Below are 12,949 nucleotides of genomic sequence, written 5' to 3' on the forward strand. Positions count from 1 at the left end.
TAGTATGTTGTGTTTGTCCTTTCCTTTGGATATACTCTGTCCGTTCTTCAATATAGACTAATAAGTGAATCTACACTTTAAAGTCATATGTATTCATTTAAACAGAGGAAGTAGAATGCATGGCAGATTTATTTATTTTAAACTGATGCATGACAAATGGCAGAAAATAAATAAAAACAACAGATGGTATGGCCAGATGACTACCCTTAACTATGTGAAATAATAACCTTTTCCAGACACAAGAAAAGGGAAAAACCATCCATTGGTTGATCTGAATCCCATAAATTAATTTCAACCCAATGTGAACAAAAAATCTAGATCGTTTCGAACTATCAAGTTTAAAATCTATTTACAGAAAGGTTGTATTTACTGTCACTGCACAAATTTTTGAAATAAATCAAATTAAAAAATGGATAAACTATGGCCACATAAGATAGGAAGAAAGCAAATTCAACCAAGTAAGATATCAGAAACAAATTCAGCCAGAGATAACAGAATAACAGAAGACAGTTAACCACATATATGATCATAGCAGAAAGGTCAAAGTGATATCTAGCGCCGGAACAGGTCTCACAAGTGACAACCGCAGGTTGAAAACGCAAGGCCTAACAACACACTCTGAGATCACACCTCACATCTTGCACCAATAAAGATGTTGCAGGACCTATATCTAACAGTCATAATCTCCATACGTGCCAAAGAACTGAAGATCACCAGCACCGTAGCTGCCATAGACAATCTTCCCAGAGCCGAACGAGCCTCCTTTCCTGATCATTGAAGCCTTCTTCACCTGCCTCCTTGTGCATATGGTGTAGGGTGGAAAAGGGACTTCCTCAGTAACATCATGAACTGCAAAGAAAATACAAGTGAAACTACATCAAAAATTGAGAGAAAAGCTTGTAATACTTTAAACTCCTAGCTGATTTACATTACCCTAGACATTCCAGTGAAAATAGGGGACAGCTAGCAGAATACAAATAGCAGAACTGCATTGCATAACAAGACCAGGTAGAAATACAATAGCAGACCACATAATGAACATTCCAGCAAACCAATTATTACACAACGATATTATTCAATTAAATGCTGAGTTAGAATGAACTAGCAGACCAACAGTAGAACAGATGCACCGTTTGTGACGATACATATCATACAAATGTTAAAACGATTGTAAATCAAAATTCTACCATACTAACCAACAAAACTGTCCAAACACATTAGACAAAATTATACTTCAATCCAGGATACAAATATACTGTAGTTACAGTTCTATCCACTGTTTATTTATCTGATGATAAACATGGATAAGTTAGATAGTGGTCACTCAAGTGCAGTATTGAACTTGAAAGGAAATGAACTGTTCAATTTCACAAAGATAAAGACTAATTGCAATTCAAGTTTTAACAGAAAACAATATTCTTATACAGATGCCATTTGTTGAAGGAATCACATAAGACTGAAAACAAAATCAACTCAACCGGATATCAACCATTCAACTTGAGAAGGATAAACCAACAATAGTTGTGCTTCAATTTTTTACAAAAGCATTATTCAGATTTCTCAAAAATGATACATACATACCATGTACAGTAAAATAACATTGAAAACACCAAGAGAACTAGGTAGACTGATCTCTCACAGCAATAAAACACGCAGATGTTACATACGAAGAAGCAATTACATATAAATAGTGGTCACTTTAGTGTAATATATTGAACTCAACAGAAAATAAACAGTCAGTTCAAACAAACAACTACAGTTACAGTTAGATAGTGGTCACTTTAGTGTAATATATTGAACTCGGCGGAAAATAAACAGTTACCATTCATACAAACAACTACAGTTACAGTTAGATAGTGGTCACTTTAGTGTAATATATTGAACTCGATGGAAAATAAACAGTTACCATTCATACAAACAATTACAGTTACAGTTAGATAGTGGTCACTAAAGTGCAACATATATTGAGCTTGACATGACAAGGACATTACTCTTTATATAGATGTCATACAAGACTGGAAGATTCATTTATACACATGTTAAAACAAATCTAAATCAAAATTGTACTATAGTATCCAACAAAATTGTCCAAATTAGCCAAAATTACACTTCAATCCAGGATAAAAATATACTATAATTACAATTATATCCACTATTTAGTTATCTGATAAACAGGGGTAAATTAATCATCCAGCAAACCTGGTGCAATGATAGGAACTTTTGCCTTGTGATAGACATTGAAATAGCCTGCAAGTAATGGCAGGCAATCAAAAGGACAGAACTCAGAAAGAAATTTTAATACTTTATTCCTATATAAAGGAAATAAAGATGCAACACTCACAAGTCTTGCAGGTCTTCCTATACTCCTTGTATGGAGCAACTGTGGGAAGTTTTGGAACTGCAGGGAAGAAAAGAGTGCATTTCAGGGCAAATATGAAAGTCCCAGATAAATTGAACAACACCACAAAGTGAAAGCAAAACAAGCAAAATAGATAAACGCAAAGTACCAATGTCGCACGACAGATCAAGAAATCCATCAACTGACTGATATTCCTTGTAGAGTGTTGAGACCTTGGTATCTACAGCAAGAATTTGGATTATAGCACAGCAACAGAGTCAAAGTTGGATTAAGCAATGCAGAAATACTACAGCAACAGAGTCAAAGTTGGATTAAGCAATGCAGAAATACTACAGCAACAGAGTCAAAGTTGTATAAGATGCAGTTACCAAGATATTTCAGTAAATAAAAGCTTTAAAGCCTGAGTTCGGACTGACCTAGAGTTTCTGTTGAAGATTGGTTTTAAATCGAATTTGGCAGATACACAGGACACAGATGTTCGCAGGGCCAACTTTTACCAAATATTGCTTAAATGGTGCCAATATGAAGCAAATGCGCTTCTAGCAACAAGCAGAAAATATTTTCCGGAACTTCTAAGTAACAACTACTGCATCTTATACACATCAAAGGAAAGTGTCTATGTGAAACGAATGTACCAAAGACTAACTTCAAAGCAATAACAACTACTGCATTTTACATATCAAAGGATATTATTGCATTTACAAATAAGTGCATTTTACCTAGCAACATGGTTGAATCAACTGAAATATTCAACTGTGTAACAAAAGCAGTGGTTATAAGGTGCCTTTCACCTTCGGACAGGACAACTGAATCGAATGAGAACTGAACAATATAGCAAGAGCATAACTTAAGCCTTGATGCAACTTCTTCACCTAACTGGCAGAGGGACTTGAATCCAGAAACTGCATAGCTGCGAACAAAGCCATTCCAATACATGATGACAAAAGACTACCTAGACATAACCAAGCAATGAACAAGTTACCAGTATTCTTTCACTGAAGGCTGAGCTCTCTGGGGTAGATGGAGATTAACCTACAGGTGCACAACATTGAGGATGATCTGATTAAGACTTCAAGTTATAGTTCTGAAAGAAAGCAACGGAGAGAAGAAACATCTTACAGCAGTAAGGTTCACTTCATCAAGGTAGAGGTTCTTGAGAACTGTCCCTTTTGTCCTCAGGCCCGGTATGTCGTCGTTACACTCAAAGACATACGCCTCCCCTTGTGTCTTTGAGGAAAGAAAGAACAAGTCGGAATCAACTGCGCGGACCATTTTCAATTCCTACACAGCAAGGAACAAAAGTTACAAAAAGGTAGTGAAACAGAAGGCCTTACAACAACAAAAGAGATTAAAAACACTCTGGATGTAATAACAAAGACCAGGTCCAAATCAACCTGTCAAACCATAAAATTCTACACAGCAATGAGGATGGACAAATAGAAGGACATTACAGCCTGAACTGCAAATCTAGAGCAGAACCTATATTGTCAGGGCGAGCTAACATGATGAAAACGAAAGGACATATTTCAGAATCCATTCCAATACGAAATCCCCAGTGAAAATTAACTCAAGTTTACCTAAGAAAACTGATCTAAGCATACAGCATCAGAAATAAACATAAATCGCCTGACTTCCAAGTAAACACCTGCATTACGGGCAGACGCCAGATTTCAAGACCATCTGATCTACGCCACACAACAGAACGTGATTCGTCGAACACAAAAAACGAGTAGGCACAAGGCACAGGAACTAGTGCACCCATATATCCAACCAACTAGTAAGAAATACCATACTAAGATACATCAAAGGTAAGAGCAACGATCACACTGATTTATCCAAAAAATAGCAGGGACAAACGCCAATGCCAGATTTCTCCATACAGCCACAATTTGAATCACATACAAGGGAAAATTGAGTTATCAGGGACCATTGCGAAACGAATTTGCACTGGAAAATAACCACCTCGAATTAACCTAACCGGGAACAGAACAAACCTAAATCGATTGACTTCCTAGTCAACACAAAGCACAAGTCCAATTTCTGGTACACCTTGCTTCGAGCAGACGCTGCATTCCAGAGTCGACACAAGGATCTGCCACATAATTCGTTGACTACACATTCCAAACGGGCAGAGAAGATTACTCGATCTAGTACCAGTCCGACCGACCAGTAGGATGTACCTACGCTCTCGTGAAGGGCGCTGGCACAAGACCACTACCAAACCCTAAAAATCACCATCCCGTTCATCGACTACCGAGATGCGGAATCGATCGTCGAAACAGCGCAGAACGAAAATATGTACGGACGAAGGAGGAGGGGAGGGAGGGGAGGGGGCAGATCGATACGGTCTGGGCGGCGACGCGGGCTCCGGGGGCGGCGGGCCGGTGCTCGAGGGGCGGCGGCGCGGGCTCTCCTCCTTGCGCGGAGGCGGTGGGGGCGAGAGGTGGAGAGAATGGGGACGAAGGCCGGGCGGTTTCTTTTATAGCCGGTCCTGCGTCCGACTGGATGGGGGATCGGCGCCTCGGGCCTCGGGCCTCGGGCAGGCGAATGGATTACGATTACGCCTTGTCGGTGGCGGTCGCGTACTTCGAGACCTGCTTTGTCTGCGCGAAGGCGTACTCTGTTCAGGTAAGCGAGTCGTGAGGAGCAGATCTCTCTTGTAGGATTCGGAAATAAAACACAGCAATACCTGTTACTCCATGTACGCAGTACCAGCAACTCCTTGTCGATGATATCTGTTGATTTCATTGCTGAAAAGAACAAATTAGTGCATAAAGAAATAGTACGTCCTAGTAACAAGTTAAAAGAAGTGTGCCATCTGATCTAACTAACTGATTGTTTGGCGATTTGAAGAATTTGCAGTCCCCTTTCAAGAGAGGAGGATAGGCCTGAAGAAGTCCCTGCCAATCATCAAACCAAACATGAATCGGCCACCAAAAGAGGGAGGGCCGGTTCATTTCTCGTCCGGGGATCGGAAGGAGCATCGATCGAGACTGGTGCTTTCGAACGAGAGGAATAGCCTTGAAGAACCTTTTGGTTGGATCGGGCTGAGGGAGGAGGAAGAACGCAGGAGGCCGAGGAGGAGACATTGTGACACACAAGGCGGCGGCTATTTATAGCGAGTTCGGGCGGTCCGGGAGCCGCCTACCGTCGAGATTATCGCGGGGCCACCAAATTATACTCCTTCAAACACGCTTTTAATCCGTACTTTTAGCAACAAATCAAGGCTTTTAATCCTTTCCACAAATACACCCGTCGACACGTTAAATTTTTCTCTTGTTTTTCTGATGAAATGAAACTCTGGTGCAACGTGCATGCGGAAGCGGCTATAATCTGGGCGGCATACACAGTCGCACGACACGCCAGCCAGGTTCGCTCACACCGTGCACGTTGGACCCGTGACGCACAATCCAATCCCCGACTCCTGCCGGCGCCGCGATGTTGAAGCTGTGCCGTCCTTGGCTCTTGTCGACACCGCGTCAGGTCTGGACACAGGGCGACTTGTTTTGTGGAGCTGCCTTGCTGACTAAGAAGAAGAAGAGGATGATGATGAGCTGGCCCCGCCAACGCCACCTCCGGCTACCAGTTCCTTCCTCAGTTTCGCCTGCTCGGTCGGGCGTGGAGAGTGATGCGGCCACCACTACCCTCCACGACGCCTGTGACGGGGTGGAGGTGATGCTTGAGGCCCCGCTCCACGGATAGTCGGCTCTGCTTGGTCCATCTTCCGCGTCGGCATGTAACGGCCTTTCTGCTGCCGCTACCGCTCTTGAAGCCGAGGTGGGCCGCGAGCATGTGGGCCGGGGGTGCCGTTCCGATCAGGGTGCTCCCCTCGAGCTGTCGAGGGAAGGTCTCGAGCGTAGCCTCGGCTTCAAGCGTTGGGCTCGAGGAAGGTGCTTCTGTTGCCTCAAGCGTGGCCACCAAGTCAGCGCATGTCGTGAACCATTCAGATGCATTCGCTGTCGTAGCCCTGGTCATCGGGAGAGGTTCTATCGTGCTCTCTCTCCGGTTGGTTGCGATCGCTCTCCGGTCGCTTGGGCTGGCTCTCCGGCTACCCGCGCTCCTTGCCCGCGAAGCCGCGCCCCATGCGTGCAGTCTTCCTTCGTTGAATAGGAGTTGGGCTGAGGTCGTGGGCCACTCGTCGCCACGTGCATCGGTGCCGCCAAGGTCTCAATCTGGGTGTTGCAAGGATTCCAATGTAGCCTTTTTGGTCTCTACTTTGGAGTCCCAGCTTGCCCTATTGCGCACAGAGCTCCTTGAGGAGTCTAAGTTGCTCCGCACTGAGTTTTGCAATGCTCTTGCCAAGCTTCATGTTGCTTCATTTGTGCCTTTGTTGCCCGAGCTTCAGGTTGGTTCCATTGATGGGGAGGCTGAATGCTTCTTTGGAGATTTTTCTCCTCGTGGTCGGCATGCGACGCGGTCTATCCATGGGAATGCCGTCATCTCCGAGGTCGTGGCTCTAGTTTTTGCAGATTATGCCTGAGCTGTGAGAGCTTTGTGGGGAATCACACCTATGGCGCTACCGATGGAGTTGGAGTCCTTAGCGGTGGCCATGACGCCCTCACCACCACCACGGTCAGAGTATTGTCAGCCGTCCGCCTTTGTGAACATTGGAGGCTTCGTTGGTTCTGTCACTCTCTCATCTATGACCATTGTGCATGTGCCGTCTTTGAGTTACGAGGTTGATGAGATAAGTGTGTTGGCACCTAACTCTGAGGCTTTGTTTTGTGAGCAAGTCGAGGTGCCTGAGTCCATCGTGCCGGTGGTACCTGCGATTGCTAGCGTTGAGGCGGTTGGTATGTTGGCGCATGATCCCTTGGAGCCCACACAACCGCTCGCCTCTGTGGAGCGTGGAGGTTCTAATGTTGCAGTCACTCACTCGCATCTGACCGTTGGGCAGGTTTCTATGCGTGATAAGGTCAATGAGTTTCTCTTCCAGATAGAGCTTCATAGCTTGCTCAAACGTTTGTAGAGGGTTAGCCCTGAATCTGGCAAGGCAATTGTGAAGGAGGCTCTCAGGAGCAAAGGAAAGAAGAGTGATGTGACAGGAAAGGCGTCTGCATCTGCTTGATGGATGGTCATCGGTATCTTGGGTTGTCCTTATGGACTGACTTGTCTTTGTGGCTTTGGTGGTGCACATGGTCTTCGGCCGAATTACTCTCATTGGGGCTATCTTTGCGATGTTGCAGTGTGAGGGTTGGTTGTCGGATCACGTGCTTATAGGGTTGCATGCTCTGTGCGTAGTCTACCTATGGTTGGTTTGTATCGGTTTTTGCCCGGTTTTCCGTTTAATTAACTGGGCAATTCTCTTCTGCTTAATTAATCGACGAGGCAAAAATTTCCTCCGTTTCGAAAAAAAAACTTTACTCCGTAGGTACAACCTCTTTCCGATACATCCGAGGTGCAGTTACCCGCCAACAAATTACTTCACTGACACGCGGGATCAGCATGTCGTCGAGCGGGCCCGTGTGTTTTTCAATAACACATCAGGTTAATCGACGTCTTCGATCCGCGAGAACTTCTCCAAATGAAGGATCCACACCCTCATTTTTCTTTTGAAAAAAGAGAGCTGCCTCTTCGATTTCCATTATCTTTCTTATTTCAAGCTCCTTTTTGAAATTTGACATAAGTTTCCTGATGGTTTCATTGGTCACACTCTTTTTATGGTTTGGGCCTCATGTTTCCAGGTTGTTGAAACTGCTTTGTCGTGTGATAACCGTGAACAAAACATTAAAAAAAATTCTCTAAGAAGATGCAACCTCGCAGATTCACGGTAATTAAAACGTTGGTCGACTAAGTTTTCTATTTTTCCGATATCTATGTTGCAGCACAGCTTGAACCCATGGTCTCAGTATGACAAGGAAACACGAGTCAAAGAAGATGTGAGTAGCACCGGTGGAGATAAAATCGTGCTATACGAATGGCACATTTTCGATGGCGCGCGACATTTAAATCCAACGAGGGACTCTCGTACCCAGCCGAGCAACCAACCGCTGGATAAGAAGGTCATCCACAAATCGTCCACCCTTTATTCACCTGCAATAATCCTAGACGCACGGATTATTACGGAGTTGTTACGGAGTTTTCTCTCTAACTAATATCACCCCCCCCCCCCCCAATTTTCAGGCGGGGTGGGACCCATCCTCCTCCCTCCTCCAATCTCAAGCTCCCACGTTTGCTATTCCGTGAATCCCGTAATCCTTCTCTCCGTGGGTCTAGCATTGTCGATTCATCTGTGGAGCAGTTTCGATGGATGTAACACCTCGTGTTGATAGCAAGCTCTCTACGTGTCTCATGTTCGACCGAGTTTCCTTCAATGTATTGCATTTTCATAAATAATATTGCTCTCGAAAATAGTAAACTAAGAGGGTCAAGGAAATCATCTCCCTTTTTTTCCGGAGCTTATTTCCCCTGGTTTGCATTGAAAATAATACTGGCCTCTTCTTTCTTCCTCCGGTTGATTGGGACCCCTGCAAACTTGCTCGATATACCAGCGTTAAAACCCGCAATAGCCACATGCCGTGGATCGAGATCTATAAGTCACTGAATAAACATTGGTTGGAGCACCACCCCACGCAGCACATGCTTGCAGTCAATCTATTGGGAAACACAGTAGAAAGAAATTGCCTTATGACCACCAGGGAACAATATGAATGCATTATCGGTTTGGATTAGCTCAATACCGACTCCGAGTTGTAGTGGAAGAAGACGAGTCGGTGTAGAGCGTATTTGGAGTCCCTCAAACCGTAGATGAACGATCTCGCGAACCACCCACGAACAGCCCCTCGAACGAAAGACCGAAAGTATAGTCTCTTTACGAGTTGCCAGCGTACGGTCTTCACGATCCAACGGTGCTTCGCGTCCATAGCTAATCGTCGCCGGAGAATTAACTGTTTGGATTAGCGACGTGCAAAAAAACGGCAGCAAGCAGCGCGAAGTACGCACAGCCATCAAGCGCACTAGCTAGCTTATCACCTAAGCTAGCCAACAAGCCACCCGGCGCTGAACGCATCACGGGCACGCGCGTCCTTGGCTAGCACACGCGGCAGCGCTCGGCCAGCACACACACGGCGACCCGCTCGAGGTCAGCACGCGCGCATGCACGAGGCGGCGGCGGCCGGCGCGGCTATGCACGCGGCCACCAGCACCCAGCAACATGTGGCCCAAGCGCAGCACGACAGCCCCGACCCCAGCGGGCAAAGCGGCTACGGCACGCGCGAGCTCCAGCTCCAGCGCGGCGTGGGCACTGCAGGCCCGGCACGCGCGTGTCAGGAATAAGCCGTGGCCGTCACGGTGGCGGCCACGTCGGGTGCGTGTGCGTGCGCGCACCGGACGCGTCGGGTGCAGACTGAGCTGCATCGGGTCTGTGGCAGGAGTGCACGGGTGTGTGTGTGTGACAGCACGTGTATGTGCCCGTGTGTGGGTTGGTTGACGAGACGCGCGGGGGTGTGACCGCGCCTGGCGCTGGACCCGGTCGCGTTCCGTTTGCGTGCGTGCGCGGCGGGCGCGGGAGCTATGGAGCGCGGGGCGTGGCGAGTTGGCAGTGGGGAGGCGTCGGGAGCGCGACGTGGGCGTTGGTGCGCGCATGTATAAACCACCGATCCGGCGTGTTGTAGCTAGTGGCTCGAGTTTGTGGCTTGATTAAAGCGGCCGTTGTTGCGGCCGGAGGCGTTCGTGCGCCGGGTATACCCTGCTGTGTGCGTTGTGTGCTTCTCGTTCTTCCTCCTTTTCTCTTCTCCCGTGTGTGCCAACGAGAGAGAGAGAGAGCTCCGGCGAGTGCAGGAGGTGGCTGCAGCTCCAACAGCGCGAGTTCCGGCCCAAGCGCGGCACGGTAGCCCGGCCCCAACAGGCTCCACCTCGGCGTGGGCACGGCAGCCGCGGCGCACGCAAGCTCTGGCCCAGCACGGCGCCACAGCCCCAAGGCGCACGAGCCCCGGTCTTCTCGCTAACTCGGCACAGGTGGGAACCTGTGGGCATGTAGCGGGCTGCCCCGGCGTGACCGGGTAGCCTCGTATTGCCTTCATATTTGAGACAAATTTAAGGAACGTCGGTCAGTCCGGATGTTTAGGGATTATAAATGGGGTCCAGGCGGACGTTTCGAACATTTAGGCCCCGTTTGATAGCTCAGTTTTATCTAAGTATTTTGAGAATACTACGGTATTCGAGATTACCACAGTTTAATTTTACTGCGGGGTGTTTGGCTGCCACTAAAAACTATGATTTTAATACTGCAGTTTACCATGGTATTTTCTCTGTTTAAAAAAAAAGAACCCTGAACCTTTTTTCTAAAACTGAGCTGGTGAAAGAAAGTCCTCGTTGTTGTCTTCCTCCCTGCACCAAGCTGCTCCACATCCTCCCGTTGCTTCTGCTCGACGACCTTATTCTGTCAGATCTCGTTCTTGAGCTCCTCCACGCGACCTTTGCCTCCGGTGAGCTGCCGTGGTGCACTGTCCCATAGCTGATCATCAGTACGGCGTACCTCTCCGTAACGGCCATAGATCCCTGGCTCAGCGGAGCTACATCGTTTCCCCTTCAAGCACCTTCACGCCAGCCGTGAAGAACGAAGCGAGCAAGTCCTGTTGGACTGCTGGTCGAGCTTGCTACACATGTGTGCAGCTGCACAGCTGAGCTGCTGTAGCTCTTGCTTGTGTGATTTTGGTCCATCGGTGTCGGCGACGAACACACGAGTATCCATACCCAACTAATCAACCATGATTAACCAAACCATTGAGTGGCTGCAAAGTTGAGAACACGCGTGTTTGTAACGGCTATCCACCAGCTAGATAGGTCACTTACGTTGCTGCATAAAGCATTAGCCAAACAGGTCAGAGTATTGACAATACTTCAAATTACGCTGATATGTCAAAGCTGTGGTATGTTCTGCCTACAGTCTAAAATACTGCATTTTTTTCAATACTTTGGTTTTTGCAATGCCTTGCTATCAAACACAGGTAGAAAATAGGGGTACGGCTGTAGATGCTTTTATTGTAACTTGTCTTTACTCAAAAAGACCATGTACTCCCTATATACATGTCATCAATTGAACCAAATCCTTCTTTACACTTCTTACACCATCCACCAACTATCATACTAGTTTACGACATGCACTTGTTCTGCCAGGCCAACAATAACCTAACTTGTAAGTAGGATGCAAATTTCACACTAGCTGGTTGCCTGAGCTAAAAATCCGAAAAAAACTTGTGTATCAACCGCAGACATAAACATTATCCATGAGTTGTCCCGGTGCTGATCCTGGAGTCGGCAGTGAGGACGCTGGTGCAGGCGATGGTGCTGGCCATCCGGATCAAGTGCTCCCCCGAGGTGGGCATGTCGGATGATCATCTTGATCACTAGAATACCAGTGTCGGATTGCCTATGAACAACATGGTATCAATACTAGATGGGTTGGGCGCGCTTTCCTGCGCCGTTGGTGTTATTGAGATTCTTTAAAAAATATACTCATTTTATTTCAAAATATAAGGTGTATTAATTTTTTGAAAAGTCTAACGTTTTAAGCGTGATCGAATTTATGAAGTGATATATCAAAATTCGTAATATCAAATTGGTAGATTCATCATGAAATAAATTTTATAATTTTTTGGCTTAATATTGAGGATCTCGACATTTTTGGCTCTAAACTTTGTCAAAGTTAAAAAAAATGACTTTTCCAAAGAACTAATACCCGTTTGTATTTTGGAACTGATGGAATATTTAGTTTGACGGATGAGGGAGACCATGGGGTGTGTTTTATATTTATTTATATTGCGGTTATTTGATGGGCCTTTCATGGTGTGATTTTATGTTATGCGCTACAGGATTGCTATTTCACATCTAGATGCAATATACTATCTCACATCTAAATTTCTAGCTGTTGGATTCAAGCACTAGGATTCGTGTTTTCGCTTTAACATGCACATGCGCAATCCAACGTTCGTTCCAAATTTTTTTGTCGGGACATGGTGCCCAGCGAGAGACCCAGTGGCTACTATGTGCAACCTTTCAATTTTATGTCTCTTTTTTCTTTGACTTGTCTTGTATTTTCTTTTCTGGAACATGTCTTTTTTTATTATTCTGCAGGCCATCTACATGCGTCTTTTTTCTTTTCAAGTCTCTCTATTCTTTGCCTTTTCCACCAGACCCTTCCTTTGTAGTGTTTTTTTTGTCAATTTTTATCTGAAATATCTGTTATAATTACCAGAGTCTAAAATCATTAAGAGCCCAACAATTTTAAACTTGTCCTTTTTGTAAGTTTTCTTTTGCGAAATTTACCACCAATCTTTTTGGGTTGTTCGGCCACAGACAAAAACACATTAGGACGATTTATTTATGAAAAAAAAAGATACATTTTCTACCCTGATTTTTGAAAGGAAAACCCCACGGCTAATTCCATGTCCATCATCGTCTCGCAACTAACTCCGGTAGTTGTTTCCATCCCAGTTGTAGGCCCGTCATAGACTTGCAACTAGGCTGCGGTTTTGTTTTCATTTCACTTGCATGTTCATCTTTGACTCGCAACTGGACCCATAGTTTTTGTTGTTGTTGTTGTCCCAATTGCAAATCCATCCTTGGCTCGCATATGGATCCATAGTTGTG

The 12,949-nt window shown here is 45.7% G+C and overlaps 1 protein-coding gene and 1 long non-coding RNA gene across 2 annotated transcripts; both read right to left on the reverse strand.

Annotated features, from left to right (window-relative positions):
- Positions 1-477: 477 nt before the first annotated feature.
- On the reverse strand, positions 478-4,756 carry LOC119325153. Its single transcript, XM_037598903.1, has 8 exons — positions 4,705-4,756; positions 3,479-3,640; positions 3,342-3,391; positions 3,079-3,269; positions 2,508-2,579; positions 2,342-2,398; positions 2,200-2,247; positions 478-849 (listed from the first exon to the last, which is right to left on the reverse strand). Exons 2-8 carry the CDS (start codon positions 3,629-3,631, stop codon positions 671-673), a joined length of 750 nt encoding a protein of 249 aa, XP_037454800.1. The 5' UTR covers positions 3,632-3,640; positions 4,705-4,756; the 3' UTR covers positions 478-670.
- Positions 4,757-4,866: 110 nt separating this feature from the next.
- On the reverse strand, positions 4,867-5,423 carry LOC119321994. The gene is made up of 3 exons (XR_005155330.1): positions 5,192-5,423; positions 5,049-5,109; positions 4,867-4,979 (listed from the first exon to the last, which is right to left on the reverse strand). It is a non-coding gene; the product is annotated as an uncharacterized LOC119321994 (long non-coding RNA).
- Between the last annotated feature and the right edge of the window lie 7,526 nt (positions 5,424-12,949).

This window comes from Triticum dicoccoides, chromosome 6B (assembly GCF_002162155.2).
Source record: "Triticum dicoccoides isolate Atlit2015 ecotype Zavitan chromosome 6B, WEW_v2.0, whole genome shotgun sequence".
Taxonomy (NCBI): Eukaryota; Viridiplantae; Streptophyta; class Magnoliopsida; order Poales; family Poaceae; genus Triticum; species Triticum dicoccoides.

What these genes read in the sequence shown, in the direction of transcription:
- LOC119325153 (XM_037598903.1), bottom strand. Translation starts at nt 3,631, where the DNA reads ATGGTCCGCGCAGTTGATTCCGACTTGTTCTTTCTTTCCTCAAAGACA. An exon ending in TAGGAAGACCTGCAAGACTT is followed by an intron (nt 2,248 to 2,341) that starts GTGAGTGTTGCA and finishes CATTACTTGCAG; the next exon opens with GCTATTTCAATGTCTATCAC. An exon ending in AGTTCCTATCATTGCACCAG is followed by an intron (nt 850 to 2,199) that starts GTTTGCTGGATG and finishes TTTTCTTTGCAG; the next exon opens with TTCATGATGTTACTGAGGAA.